Genomic DNA, 14,470 nt, shown 5'->3' with positions numbered 1-14,470 from the left:
GTTTTTAGTTGAGGTACCAGACAGGGATGCTCAATCTCCCCCCTGCTGTTTGCTTTAACTTTAGACCCCCTGATCTGTTGCATTGGCAATAATGTGAATGTAGAAGGCTTCCACATGCATTCCAGCCATTTTAAACTCTCAGCCTTTGCTGATAATTTATTATTACACATTCTGGAACTGGAGCGGTCGCTGACAACTGTATTACATGAATTTAGACTCTATGAGCAATTGGCAGGATTTAAACTAAATCTTGAAAAATCTGAAGCTTTGGCAGTAGGGGACTGGCCATTATCGCGATGGCAGGGGAATTTTCCATTGAAATGGGCTGATGACAAACTACAATATCTGGGGTTTTATCTACCTAAAAATTTGAATCTACTTTATTCAGTTAACATACATAGACTTTTAGAAGTCACAAAAAAAACCCTTAGCAGCCTGGACTCTTAATATTTCACTTATAGTAGAATATTCTTAAAATGGTACTCCTTCCCAAGTGGTTAAACATGTTTTGGTTACTCCCTCTTTATCCGAAGAAGCACACCTTGGGATTATATTGGACGGCAATGAGACTGAACATATGGAAGGGAAGGAAACCTCGAGTAGCAATAGACATGCTGAAGACATCTTGGGGAAAAGGTGGACTAAGGGTTCCAGACCTTAAACGTTATAACACGGTGGCAAATTTACGCCATGTAGGGGATTGGCTCCAGGGGACCACATATTATATAGACAAGGAGTTTGAAGATGGACTGGTGTATCTCTTTTCTAAATCATATGTAGTACACCTAATCAAAAGTCAATTACCTGAATTCTTGAAGCATCATTGTTTGATCGAGCCGATATGTAAAATGTGGAGGTGATTTCTGGGTAAACTATACTTAAGTAGGATCTGTTCCCCTTTCTTACCCTTAGCAGGTAATGCACAATTTATTTTGGGACTAGACTGTGGCCGTTTTATAGAATGGCAGACCAGTGGGCTACAGCTAGTGAATGAGCAAAGGAATATCCTTTGCTCATTCACTAGCTGTAGCCCACTACAGCTCATTCACTAGCTCATTCACTAGCTCATTCACTAGCTGTTTAAACAAGCATCTGGGAATGCTTGTTTAAACAAGCATTCCCAGAAAGCTAAAAGCAGGAAGAAAGTCATGTTTCAGACTATTCGCTCTCTCCCCATCCCACAGCATATAACTTCACAAAGAGACCAGTTGAAATAATTGAGTCATTTATTTATCTTATACCTTTATAATCATATATATTATATTCAATCATGTTAGAACCTTATAACCACGCTATTTATTTATTAGGTATTATTTATAACTGTCAGCAATATATACTAATTCGTTAATTTAATTAATATGTTCAATGTTTATGTTCAATGTCCAATGTTCAATGTTAATTAATATGTTCAATGTTCAATGTAAACCGCTAAATGAAGCGATAGTTCTTGTTTCTTGTAAACCGGGGTGATATGTATTTTATACAGGAACCTCCGGTATATAAACCCTATAAATAAATAAATAAATAAATATCCTCACTGTTGCTGAGTTATGTGATGTTTTTGATTTGACAGAGATTACTTTCCCTAACTGCAGACCCGCCACTATGTTAGATCTTTGTTTCCTTCTGAATTTACATTGGAACATTTGACATTATTACAGGATTGGTTTGTTACGATCCCCCCTGTTGCTGCGCTACAGGAGGTATCTCACCTTCTCCTCCGGAGGCCGCTTTGAAGCCAGGGCCTCGCCTGGGTACCATCCAGGATTTGCTCCAGGGCCTGGGAGGCCTAGCTGTTCTTGAGGCCTGCCTGTGGCTTGCTTGTGCTTGCTTGGACTTCCTGGTTCTGGCCACGCCCTTCTCCCTAGGGGCCGGCCCGCGGCACTCCACCTCAGTTATAGGGCCCGCAAGGGGCGGTCCAGGTGAACTCCTCCCAGGGAGTTGCCCACATCAGCTGTATAAAAGGACTTTCATTCCACTTCCTGTTGCCTTCAGATTGGGTTCCACAGTTGCCTGTGACCTCTCCCGTCTTTGCTTCGATGGCTCCCTGTCTTGTCTATGAAGTTGCCTTGATGTCTGTTCCTGATGTTGCCTTGATGTCTGTTCTGGATGGTGCCTTGATGTTTGTGCCTGACCCGGTTCCTAATCCAGTTCCTGATGTTCCTACCTGCTTTAGGCTGCCAGGAGTGTAGCAAACCTGCTTTAGGCTGCCAGGAGTGCAGCAACCTTCCTTGACTGCCAGGAGTGCAGTATCCCACCACTTCCTCTTCCCTGCACTTGTCCGCTCCCGCGTTTGTAGGACAGGGTGGTCCGTGACCAGTCCAGCCGTGCTGGCTGTGTAGGGCGCCCTGAGAGACAGTGCCCGTGTCTTGCTTCTGCCCTTGCCTTTGATGTCTTGCTTCAGCCCTTGTCTTGGATGTCTTGCTTCAGCCCCCGTCTGATGTCTTCAGTGTGTGAAGGACTCTATCTGCCCTTGCCTCTGTCCGGCCTGCCGCCCTATGCCGTTACCCAGCGGCAGGTCCGAAAGGGCTTGGAACAGTCAGAGGACCATTCATCAATCAATATAGCGTTGTTGGTTGCCATTGGCGTGCAGGTCCGGCTGAGGGTCAGACTCCGTTCCTTACTCCTATTTCCGTACCTGCCCGGCTCACCATGCCTGCATTGGCTCACCTCCCACGGTGTGGCTTGGGGCTCCTCCCTAAGTCTTGCCGTGGCCCAAGGGCTCACCACCTGCTTTAGAGGCGACCGCGCTCCTCGTGCTCGTAACAACATGGTTTGATATCAAAGATCCTGGGAGACGTCCCCTGTCCACTCTTTATAGGTTACTAACTCGTAATGATCTTGAATGGGATCTTAAGAAGCTTAAGAATAAGTGACACAAGGGAGGACCCAAGATGGCGGATTGAAACAGACATGGTCTCAAGTTGCTCCGCCATACCTGGTTTACTTGCTGATTTTTTTTTCTTCTTTTTAAATATTATGCCACATGAGGAAGGGTAAAGTGAGGATTTATCCCTCAGAGTCCTCACTCCCACCGGATCAATGGGTGATCATGGACTTCATCACTTCCACCCCCAATACATTGCAGGTAAGCCCCGCTGGCAGAACTAGCAAAAGAAGAGTGCTGTTCTCACCTGGGGAAGTGTCTCTTACACCGCCAGACCCTAGGACGTCACTATTAACTACCCCTGTGAGTGTGACCACTGTTCGGGGAAAACCGGATGATTCTGAATGCTCTCAGTCTGAGGGAGGCACCGGCCCATTCCAGACTGGAGGTTTTGTTGGAAACCCTCCACGGGATTTATTCCCAGCGGGAGAGGGGGCAGCTGGGGGAGTCTTTCAATTAGCTCCCCTCGGTGAAGGGGAAGTTTTCTCTGGAACTGTTTCTTGTGAAAATCGAGCTGCACTAGGCCACTTTGGGATTTGATAGCGGGCCTTTCACAGGTCTTTAAAGATCAGTCCCAGCGACTGGACAATGTATCATCGAGATTAGATTCTGTAGCTCGAGACCATCAAAAGATATTATTGGAACATTCTTCATCTTTGCACGCAATGGAAAATGATATCAAGAATCTGCAAGCAGTTAAGGCTTCTATGATTCGAGAGCATTTTGCCACTATCAGAACTGAATCGCTAGAAAACTACTCCTGGCGTCTGACTCTAAGGCTTATTAATTTCCCCAAAGTTTCTGGAGAACCTTTAATTGCTACAGTGAGGAAATACTTCTTGGATATTCTACAAATTTCTTTGGAAAAAGTTCCAGCTCTAACTAAGTTTATGTTTATTCTGTTTAAACAGAAGGGGGATCAATCGTTGATCTCTCCTAATGTAATAGATATGTCTAATTTGACTGCTTTTTTGGAAAATTCAACGGAAGAGGTGTTTGATAGATCTACATTACTGATATCTTTCTATTCACAGCAGGACTTAAATTTAGTTATGAAGCAATATTTTCAACATCTTAATGTCTCCTTTCTTGGAGGCCAAGTGCAGATATTTCCTGACTTGGCTAAATCAACCCAAGAGCGACGTAAACCTTTTTGTGTATGCGACAAGATGCTTTGGATATTGATGCAAATTTCCTTCTTCGATACCCTTGTAAGTGTGTCCTTAAAATAAATGTTAACACTTTTATTTTTTTCAGCCCAGACCAATTGCGAGACTTCTTGGAGGCCAAAAAGAATGCCCGCTTAACAACCCAAGAAAATTCCTAGGCTATAAATATGATGGGGTGTTATTAAAACCGCCTTTTCCAATGTCTATTATTTTACTAATTGTAATGATCTCTTCTATATGTTTCTAGTTCTCCCCCATTTGACTAGTATTTCCATTTTGGAGATAATTTTGTTTCCCGATTAAGCAAATTATGTTTCTTGAATTGTTTACTTCTCCAATGTTGCTGTACAAATTTTGTATATATAAGACTTGTTTTGTTACGGAGGTGGACCCTTAGCCTGAGGTGGAGTTGGCATTACCCATGGGGAAGCCCCCACGGGTCACCGTCAGGAGTTGAAGCTGAATGGGAAGGGGAGGCCAACTGCAGCTTCACCAATACCAACCCTCGTTCCCCGCAGGTTGAGCCCTTGGGTACTGGGGCCGGCTAGTCTTAGGTGGGCCTTCGTGTGGTTGATCCCAAGGAGAATGTCCTAGGCAAGGATCCAGGAAGAGGTGGAGATGCAGGGTCCAACAGAGCTGGGCTAAAGACAGGGCCTGGTTCCAGAAGCCTGGACAAGCTAAAGCAGGTCAGGAGTCAGGAATACTTTAAGTCTAGGCTTGTAAGTAGGCAAGAGCCTAAGAAAGGCCAAGTCCAAAGCAGTCAGCTGGAGGCAGGGTCAGGTTCAAGCTGGAGTCAGGGTAGGCGGCTGGAGACAAGGTCAAATTCAAGCTGAAGTCAGGGCAGGCAGCTGGAGGCAAGGTCAAGTTCAAGCTGAAGTCAGGGCAGGTGGCTGGAGACAAGGTCAGGTCCAAGCAAGGGTCAAAGCCAGGGAATCCATCCAAAGCGTGGTTAGGAACAAGCGAGGGTCAAACCAAGGAATCCGTCCAAAGCATGGTCAGGAGCAAGCAAGGGTCAAAGCCAGGGAATCCATCCAAAGGGTAGTCGGGAAACAGGAAGCTGGAACTGGAGCTCAAGGACTAGAACAGGAACACAAGCCTGGAACTAGGTCAGGTACAGGAACAGGAACACGAAAGAGTAGCAACTAGGCACACAACTGTTCTGGATCTGCTAGGGAGTTAGCAATCTGTTCTGGATTTGCTAAGGAGTTAGCAATCTGTTCTGAATCTGATGCTTGATGGGAGGAGCAATCAGATAGTAGTTAGCAATCCGTTCGGGATTTGTAGTTACATATGAGAGTTGAGGGGGGATCCTTGGACCAGTGGCAGATTACCAAGCCCCCGGGGGAAGATCCTGAGAGGGACCACCGGTCAGGCTCAGAGTTAGGAGACAAACACACACTAGTTCTTTATTAGACAGTATACTGAACCAACAGAGATGGCAGTAGTGAGCTGGTAAGCCCAGCTGGGCTGTAGTCCCTCAGATACTGGAACAGCTATCCCTGGAGGCTGAGCTGAAGAGAGACTGAGATATAGTGAGTAGGCAGGGTATGCAGATGGTAACACTCACACAATGTCCCAATGAAGCCCATGAGCTGGAAAGTATAGTCCCTCGAGGAGCGAGTACCTGGATCCAGGGAAAGCTGAGAGAGAATGATGGTAACTCACTGATGTAGCTGACATAGTTGGTAGTGAAGACTTTCAGGCAGAGGAGTATACGAAGCAAGTCTGGGATCAGGGCCCTCGAGGAGCGAATACTGGTTCCAGACTGTCACCTGAAAAAACAAGGAGAGAGCGAGGCCCCCAAGGAATGGGTACCTCTGATAAGTCCGGGGAGGCAGAGTAGCTTAGGTAGCAAAACCCTTGCTAATTCGATGTGTTAGTAAATTCCAAGACCTTAAGTATCCGTCGCGGGTGACGTCATCTTTGGGAGACGCCCCCGAGGTTCACGCCAATGCCGGAACTTCAATCGGGGCCGCGCCGTGCACGCGCGCCCCTAGGCCTCCAGGAAACATGGCAAGTGTAGCGTCGAGCTGGTCCGGGAACGCCCAAGGACAAGTGGCAGGAGAACGCCGTGGTAGCCAGTTTTCCCGCGGATGGAGAGGGAGGCGCCAGAGAGGTAAGGAGGGCGGAGAGAGAGCATTAGGCACCAACGGACACAACAACAACAGGAAGCATGGAGACCTTTTGCCAAGGCAAAGACCGAATGGCGGAGCCTGCCTTAGGTAGTAAGGCCTGGAAACGTCATCATCCAGGGCTGTGGGAAGGTTTCCCACCGTGGCCCCTTTAAAGTCAGTGAAGGTCCGCGCGTGCGCGCCTAAGGCGGACAGATTGGAACTAGGTGATGGCGGCGTCTTCCCTCGACGTGCATGGGGAGACCCGACTGAAACCGGAGGAAGCTGCAGAGCTTCCGGAGGAACCTGGGAGCATAGCAGGAGCACGAGCACATAGGCGACTGTCTACCGCGATCACGGGAGCACTTCCATCTCCTTTCTGAGGCAGTCCTTTACCGTGGCAGACCCAGGACAGATAATCACCAGATTTCCCCGACAGCCGTGAGTCAGGAAATCCCCGCAGCCGCATTCTCAGCGGGAGACCAGGAAGTGCGTGACACACCGGTTGAGAGCCACTGTTTTAGTCGTCCAGACATATGTTTCATCTTAGTCTTGTAATTCAGGCTTTTAGATCCCTTTGGATTTTTGTTGTGTTTTTATAGATACTTTTCTTTTTCCTTTGTGAACTTTGGAGGGCGCAGGCAACAAGTCCTTTCAAATAAATATATAAATAGATAAAATGGCAAATAAATAAATAGATAAATAGGTGAAGTTCCTGACCAGTCTCGGCACAGGGTATGTCTTCCAGCTGTCAGTGTAGGCCTAGGGAGTTTACTTCTTAAGCTGCACCAAACACACCACAGCAAGAAGGATCCTCTTTCATTTCAACTGCATCCCCCTGCTGTTTTCTGGATTGAACCCTTGTGGGAGCACAAGGCTTGTCAGAGGCTTCTGATGATTTCTTTCACATGGGAATACATTACTGCTTGGTTTCAATGCAGCCATTATTTGTCATGTCTTTATCAGTAAAATGTATGTCCATAATTATTAAAGGCATTTCTAACACTATTAAGCAGAAATGTTTATTGCAACTAATTCGCAGGAATAAGGCTCACCTTACCAAATCTGATCATGAAAAACTCAAAATGGGGTAGATAGGGCAAGTATACTACTCCTCCTTTAACTCACACAGCAGAAGTGTGTAATTCTTAATAGAAAAAAAAATCTTCCTCTCCATGTCAATAGGTCCTTGACTGACTCGGAGGGTAGATGCCTATTCTCAGCTTGCTTATCCTGCTCTATTCAGTTCACCCTGGTTAAAGTCTCACTGACAAGATAGCTCTACTTCAGGTGGGAGCACTATTACTGGGTGGGGATTGAAATGTGTGTTCTAACCCTGCTATTGATGATCATGGACTTAATTGATACCTTTTATTTATTTGATGTCTGGAGGATGCAACGCCCTGATAAGAGGAAGTACACTTTTTACTCCCCTAGACACAAGGAGGCCAATATTCAAAAGCCAATTAGATGGATAACTGAAAAGTTATCCATTTAAATGGTTAAACCAGCAAATTTAAAGACTTATCTGGCTAATTTCTAGTCAGATAATGAGTTAGAGGTGTTCTGGGGAGGAGCGAGTTAGCCAAATAAGTTAACCGACTAACTCTAATATTTGGAATTAGCCATTTAACATGCAGCTAACTCTAATTGTACCGCTGACCTGTCCTAAAGTTAGCTGGATAAACATATATGGCTAATTTTAAGATAGCCAGGTATATTCAGTGGTGCAACCATGCTAGTTAGCTGGATAAGTTTATTTGGCTACCTAGCTAAACTGCTCAGCAACTGAATATTGCCCCTAAGATGTATAGTCGTATTGACTTTTTCTCTCCAGAGATTTTTCTGTTGGTTTATGAGAGTGACATTCTTGCTAGCTCTGAATCTGACCATCATCCTGTAATGTTGGACATTAACTCATCCCAGGGTATCCTCCTGGAAGCTTAATACATTTTTGCTAGTAATCAACACTTTCCCACACTCCTCAAAGAGGTAATTGCTGAATTTGATATGCATAATCCAATGCAGGAATATTCACCAATCTTGCGGTGGGAATCTTTCAGTGCCTACTTTAGAGGCAAGAACATTTCCTATGCCAGTTGCACAAATAGAGAGCATGAGAAATTTTCTCAAAATTAAAGAACTTGAGGGCCAACAGAAAAAAGACTGCTTCATTCCTACTTTGGACTTGGTAGAAAAGAATAGGCAGGAGTTAAAGAACTTGGAGTTCGTTGTAATTGAGAAGGCACTGAAAGTTCTATGAGCATGGGAACAAGTCAGGGCCCTTCTAGTCAGAGCTGTTAAAAAGTGGCTGGGGAGATCTGCTATTTTCAGGATCAAAAATAAAATTGGTAATACTGTTTGTGAGCCTATTGAGATTGAGAAGGTGTTTGTCAGTTGCCACTTACCATAAATCATTTTTGGTTTCCTTAAACCTACCCAAGCTTCAAGATACTAAGATCATTAAACTCATTAGCCCTATACATCTGACTGAGATCCAAAATGCAAGGCTTTGCTAGCAGGGAAAGATCCAGGTCCAGATGGATTTCATATTGACATTTATAAAAATTGTTTGCCAGAATTGGTGCCCTTCCTTCTGGATATGGTCAATGCCGCAAGGGTTTAGAAAGCCTCTGAAAGTGATTTAATAGAAACAGTGATTATCTTAATTCTTTAAAAAAGGGCAGGATGAAACAGATCATAACATATCACCCTATATCCTTATTGAATTCAGATCGCAAGATCCTTATAAAGGGGTTGCAATTATGCTTAGAGTCTTTTCTTCCCACTTCAGTGCATAGTGACCAAATGGGTTTTGTGAAAGGTAGATCCTCCACTATGTACACGCAATGTCTCTTTAATGTCCTGCATATGGCCCAATGGAAAGATTTCTCCAGGTTGGTCACATCCCTAGATGCAGAGAAAGTCTTTGATGGGCTTTCATGGTCTTATTTATTCACTGTACTGGAAGAAGTGTGATTTATAACTTGGATAAGATTTCTGTATGAAAGGCCTGGAGCACAATTGCTGATTAATGTTTCTCTGTACCCCTAATTTGATATTGCAAGGAGCACAAGAATGGGGTGTATGCTGTCTTCACTCTTGTTTGACTTAGCCATAAAGCCTTTGGCAGTGGCAATCAGGCAGCATCCAGTTATTAAGCGGGTAGTGTTGGGTGATAGAAAAAAATAAGATCTCATTATATACCAATGGTGTTCTCCTCTACCTAACTGAAACCCAGAGATCAGGCCCAGCCCTTATGGACCTGTTGCTTGAATAAAGTACTTACTCGGGTTACAAAATCAATTTTGACAAATTGGAGATTCACCTGTTTGGTGGCCATACCCAATCTGCTTTGGTTGCCATACCCAACATTCATGTGTATTTCCATGTGGCAAGGTTCGTTTGTCTTAAAGCTTGGTTTAAGAATGGAGATTACAGTTGATTACCTATAGAAAGAGAGCAGGCCTCCCTAGTTGAACTAACTACTTTATTCTTCTTACTGGCTTCTTCCCCTATGAGCAGTTAGGTCTGCACATACACATATTTTAGGAGTTTGATGACTGATGCAAAGCTACTTTGGTTTGACTGCTGAGCTTTTCTCTTGAATTGCTCCAGTCTATAAAAAACACTTTTATCGAAGTTCAATGGGACATATTTGGTAGTCTTGTCTGGGAATTCCCTCTTATTGGGACATGATATGATCCTTAGTTTATGTATTTATTTAAAATCTTTTATATCTCCCTTTTGATGATCCAGTCTATCTATGTAGATTAAAATACAATATCAATCAACATACAATAAAGTACAAGTTACAATCAAATATTACAATACCTCAAAAACAAAACATATAAAAGAAACACAAAATACAGAAAATAAAATAAAAATCCAGCATACTCACAACCTCATGCTGCCTCATTACAAAGCTTCTCAAAAGCAACTCCAAAGAGATGAGCCTTCAAACGTTTCCTGAACAATTTAATATATGAAATATCCTACAAAATGGCAGGTAATGTATTCTGTAGCAGTGTGGCAATAATAGAAAAGGCACGATTACATGTCTCACATAAATGGAGCATTTTAACCGAAGGAATAACAAGAAGACCCATGTCTTGGTAACGCAAAGTTCTGATAGGATTATAAGGTTTCAATAAGTTCCTCAAAGAACATGACCATCCATTTTTAAAACTTTAAAAACCAACACAAGAATTTTAAACTGAATGTGTTGAGGCATTGGAAGCCAATGCAAGTCAAACAAAACTGGTCTAATATGGTCCCAGGAACGTCCACACACCACTAATCGAGTAGCATCATTCCATAATATACAGTGCCCGAACACTCAAGCAGGAAGGCCAACAAAAAGACCATTGCAATAATCAATTCTTGATAGTACAAAAGACTGCACCAAGGTCTGAAACTCACTTTTGTCTAACATGTAAAAGTAATTTAAAAAAACCCAGATTTCAATACTGCTCTCAAAGGATATTACACAATTTACTTTGGACAATGACCCAATGGTATTGCTACTCTTGGCATTTGCTGAATAAGACTGAAGGTCTAGTGACTCAAATATTATTGGCAGCAAGATGTGAAATAGCTGCTCACTGGAAGAACAAAAACTCAACCAGCAAGTTAGCTGTATATAAAAGATTCTTGTATATTTGCCAGATGGAGAAACTGACGGCAAAACGGCATAATAATGAGAAGATTTGGAGTGTCTTTCAAGCCTGGGATAAGGAAAAGAGTTCCTTATTTTTAGAGAACTAAAGGACTGGGAATAAGGGGAGGGGTGGGATGTATTGGTTTATTTGATTTGTGGTAACAGTTATTGTTTATTTTAAAAAACCTTAATAAAACTTAAATTAAAAAAAAAGCTTTTATTACTAGATTTTTTTTTTACCCATCCTTCAAGCAAGGAAGAGAGAGTGAGCTCTTTCTTATAGTGCACTTTTGGGATGATAGGGGGGGGGTTTCAAGGATTTTCATGAGCTTAGGGAAGAGTATGATATATCTGAAGATTCCCAAAGCTCCTACAGACAACTGAAGGAGGTGCTAGGTAGGCTTTTCGAATGGCTTAGAGGAATTTTTGTGGGAGGCTGAATCTTCGGCCAAGGATATTTCCATTATATAAGGGGGAGTCAAACACACTAAATAGGGCATGGCCACTCCTCGACCTTTAATAGATACCTGGAATGATGACCTTGGCCTTCAACTTGAGGAGACAGTTTGGAAAGCAATTTGGAAAGCTAAACATTGGATTTCTATTTGTATTAGAAAAGTGGAATTCATCTTCAAATTACTCTATCAAACATAATGTACCCCAAACTTTTTCCACAAATTATTCCCAGGTGCTGACACTCAATGCTGGCAGGGATGTGGGAGCAGGGTTCATATGTGGACATATAGTGGCATTATACAAGGGTGTGACAATTCTGGCCTGTTTTATTTAACTCATGAGATCTCTGATATTATTGCAATTCCCTTTCATCTGACTCCCCTACTCGGCTTGCTAGAGAAATAGGAGTGCTGCTTAATACCCTCATAATGCAGATCCATGATAACCCATCTTCTTGCTGCAAGATTCACTATTGCTAAATTCTGGAAGTTTAACCCCTGCTTAGACCATTGGCATGCACAACACAAGGCCACAGCAGATACTGAATACTTGCAGTTCATGATGAAGGGACACAGATTTAAATATGAACAAATATGGGGATGCTGTAGACAATTTTATGGACTGGCCCAATGATTCTGTTTAATTGGAGATTTGTATTGCCTTTTGTAAATGGTGTATTATTTTGTGTATGGCGATATCTGTCACATTCCTTTTTTTGGATGTATTTAAAAATGTTACTACAAATAAAGAGTTAAAAAAAAAGATAAGTGGTAGCAGTAGTAGTAATAATGTGTATTTTTGTTTGATAGCAACACCTGGGTCCTGTGCACAAGGAGAAAACAGAAATCTTGAAAACCCTATCCAGCTATTACCTATCTTTTGTGGACGTCATGGAGTTCAGGGTGAGTTCTCTCCACTGGCATTACAGCTTCTGAGAGGCCGATGTAATAAGCTGTGTCTTAAGTGTGAGCTGAAAGTCAATGCACAGTTTCTTAGTGCACAGGCTAAAGAAAATTTAACTCCCAATACAGTAAGTTAATAGTAGTCCTGGGGAAATTTCCTTTCTGCGCAGCAAAGATGAAGCAGGCCCAGGTGGGCCGCGAGTGGAGGCCATCCCGCTCATGGCAAAGATGGAGCAAGCCCCGGTGAGAGCGAGTGTATGTGTGTTTAAGACTGTGAGCCTGGGGGAGTGAGAGAGAAAGCATGTGTGAGGGTGCATGGGTGTGGGTGTCAGAGAGGGAGCCTATGTGAATAGATTGTGAAGGAGTGTGTATATCTGTGAGAGAATGGGAGCTGGTGGTATGAAAAAGGGATTGTATGTGAGGGTGCCTGTTTGTGAGAGAGAGGGAGCCTGTGTGAGGATGTTGTATGTGTAAGAAAGAGTGTCTGTGAGAAGGGATGTGTGTGTGTGTATGTGTATGTGTGAGAGAGAGAGAGGAAGCCTATGTGTGGGGGGGGTGAGCGAGACAGGGAGCCAGTGTGCAGGGGTCTGTGAGAGACATAGGTAGTCTGCATGAGAGTGTATGCGTGAGAGAGAAAGGGAGCCAGTGTGTGCAAGAAAGAGAGGGAGCCTGTATGAGGGGGTATGTGTGTGCGAGAGAGAGAGAGAGAGAGGGTGCCTATATGAGGGTGTGGGTGTGTATGTGTGTGTGTACATGAGAGTAGAGAGGGAGCCTGTATGAGGGGATGTGTGTGCACTAGAGAAAGGAAGCACACGTGTGTGTGAGAGAGAGAGGGACAGAGGGAATCTGTGTGAGGGGCAGTACTGAGAAAGGGGTCAAACTCTAGGAGTGGAGACAGAGTGGAAGCAGTTGAGCCTAGAGGAGGAGGGGAGAAATAGTGGCAGGTGGAGGAGTTGGGGCCTGAGAGGACAAAGTGAAAGGAGACTGGCCAGAGGAGAAGGGAGAGAGGGTGGAAGAGACACTCTTACAGTGAGCTTCTAGAGAAATTCTGCTCAAAATATTTAAGTAATAACTTTTTCTGTATTACATTTTAAATTGGATATTGTCATATATATTGTATTATTTTGACCAATATAAAGTATACAGAATTTTGCAGAATTTTAAGTTTTGTGTGCAGAATTTTACATTTTTTTGCACAGAATTCCCCCAGGAGTAAGTGTGCAATCACATATGGAGTTTAAGAAAGTGTGTAGACTTTAAACAAGTGCACATGTTTTATGTGCACAAAACATAATTGGCGTGCATAAAACATGATTTATGTTTACAAATCATGTATTATGCACATAAAAAAAAAGTTGTGCTCATAAAACATGTTTTGTGTGCAAAAAATATGTTTTGCAAGCATAAATCATAGGAACAATTTTCCCTTCCTGCCCTCCAGTCATCTTTAAAAATGTTAAAAAGTGCCCTCCTCCCCTCCTGGGGATACAGCTTTCTCCTCTCCCTTCTCCCACCTTTCAATAGTTTTGAAATCCCTCCCCCCCCATCCCACAGGACTGAAATCTCCTCTCCCTCTATAGAGAAACTTTACAATTAGCAGAGTATCCAAGGGGAAAAGTAAAGTAACTCCCAGCTCACAAACTTCTGAACAAAGAGCCAGAAAGGATTTTTTCTTTTTAACTGAGTTATATGAGAGACATCAGGCAAAGTCTATCTAAATTATGAGGAAAAAAAGCATAGCTGGTTTTTTTTGGTCTGGCTCTAACATAAAAGTGACTAAGAGTTCCTGGAGTTCCCTTCAATCAGTAGTAATGACTTGAAAATGTGAGAAAAAATGCTTTGGAAGAAAGCTGGTGTTCGACAGACTGGAGCCTAAGGCAGAAACTAAAGAGAGGGCCAGCTGGGGCCTGTTGCCTTGAAGCTCTGCCTCAATGACATCACTTGGTTTCCCCAAGAGGGTCCCTTGTGGTGCTGGGCTCCTGAGAAACTGACCTCCTTCCCCCTTCTCCCTCAGAACCATTTCCCCTACAAATTGATAAACAATCCACAAAATAGTTAATGAAAATGTATTTATAAGTTCTATAGGCAAAATAATATGAGATCTTGGGAAACTGATAATACAAACATTTCTAAATCAAAGAGCATTTTTATTATTTCCACTTTTCTTGTGGTGGCCAAGCTATCCTTCGTTATTTTTTTTTTCAAGTTAAATACATGGCCAGGGAGAGAATGAATGGAATTTTGTTGGGCCTCCAGTTTCTATTTTAAAGTTATTTTTCAAGTGG

At 43.1% G+C, this 14,470-nt stretch overlaps 1 protein-coding gene across 1 annotated transcript in view; it reads left to right on the top strand.

Annotated features, from left to right (window-relative positions):
* NCKAP1L (NCK associated protein 1 like) overlaps positions 1–14,470 on the top strand; it is a 231,139-nt gene that overhangs the window by 27,284 nt on the left and 189,385 nt on the right. Inside the window, 1 exon segment of the mRNA XM_029595128.1 lies at positions 12,093–12,185. Within this exon segment, the coding sequence (XP_029450988.1) occupies positions 12,093–12,185 (93 nt within the window).

Source organism: Rhinatrema bivittatum, chromosome 3 (assembly GCF_901001135.1).
Source record: "Rhinatrema bivittatum chromosome 3, aRhiBiv1.1, whole genome shotgun sequence".
NCBI classification, from domain to species: Eukaryota; Metazoa; Chordata; class Amphibia; order Gymnophiona; family Rhinatrematidae; genus Rhinatrema; species Rhinatrema bivittatum.
This window is presented reverse-complemented; position numbering and strand designations above follow the sequence as displayed.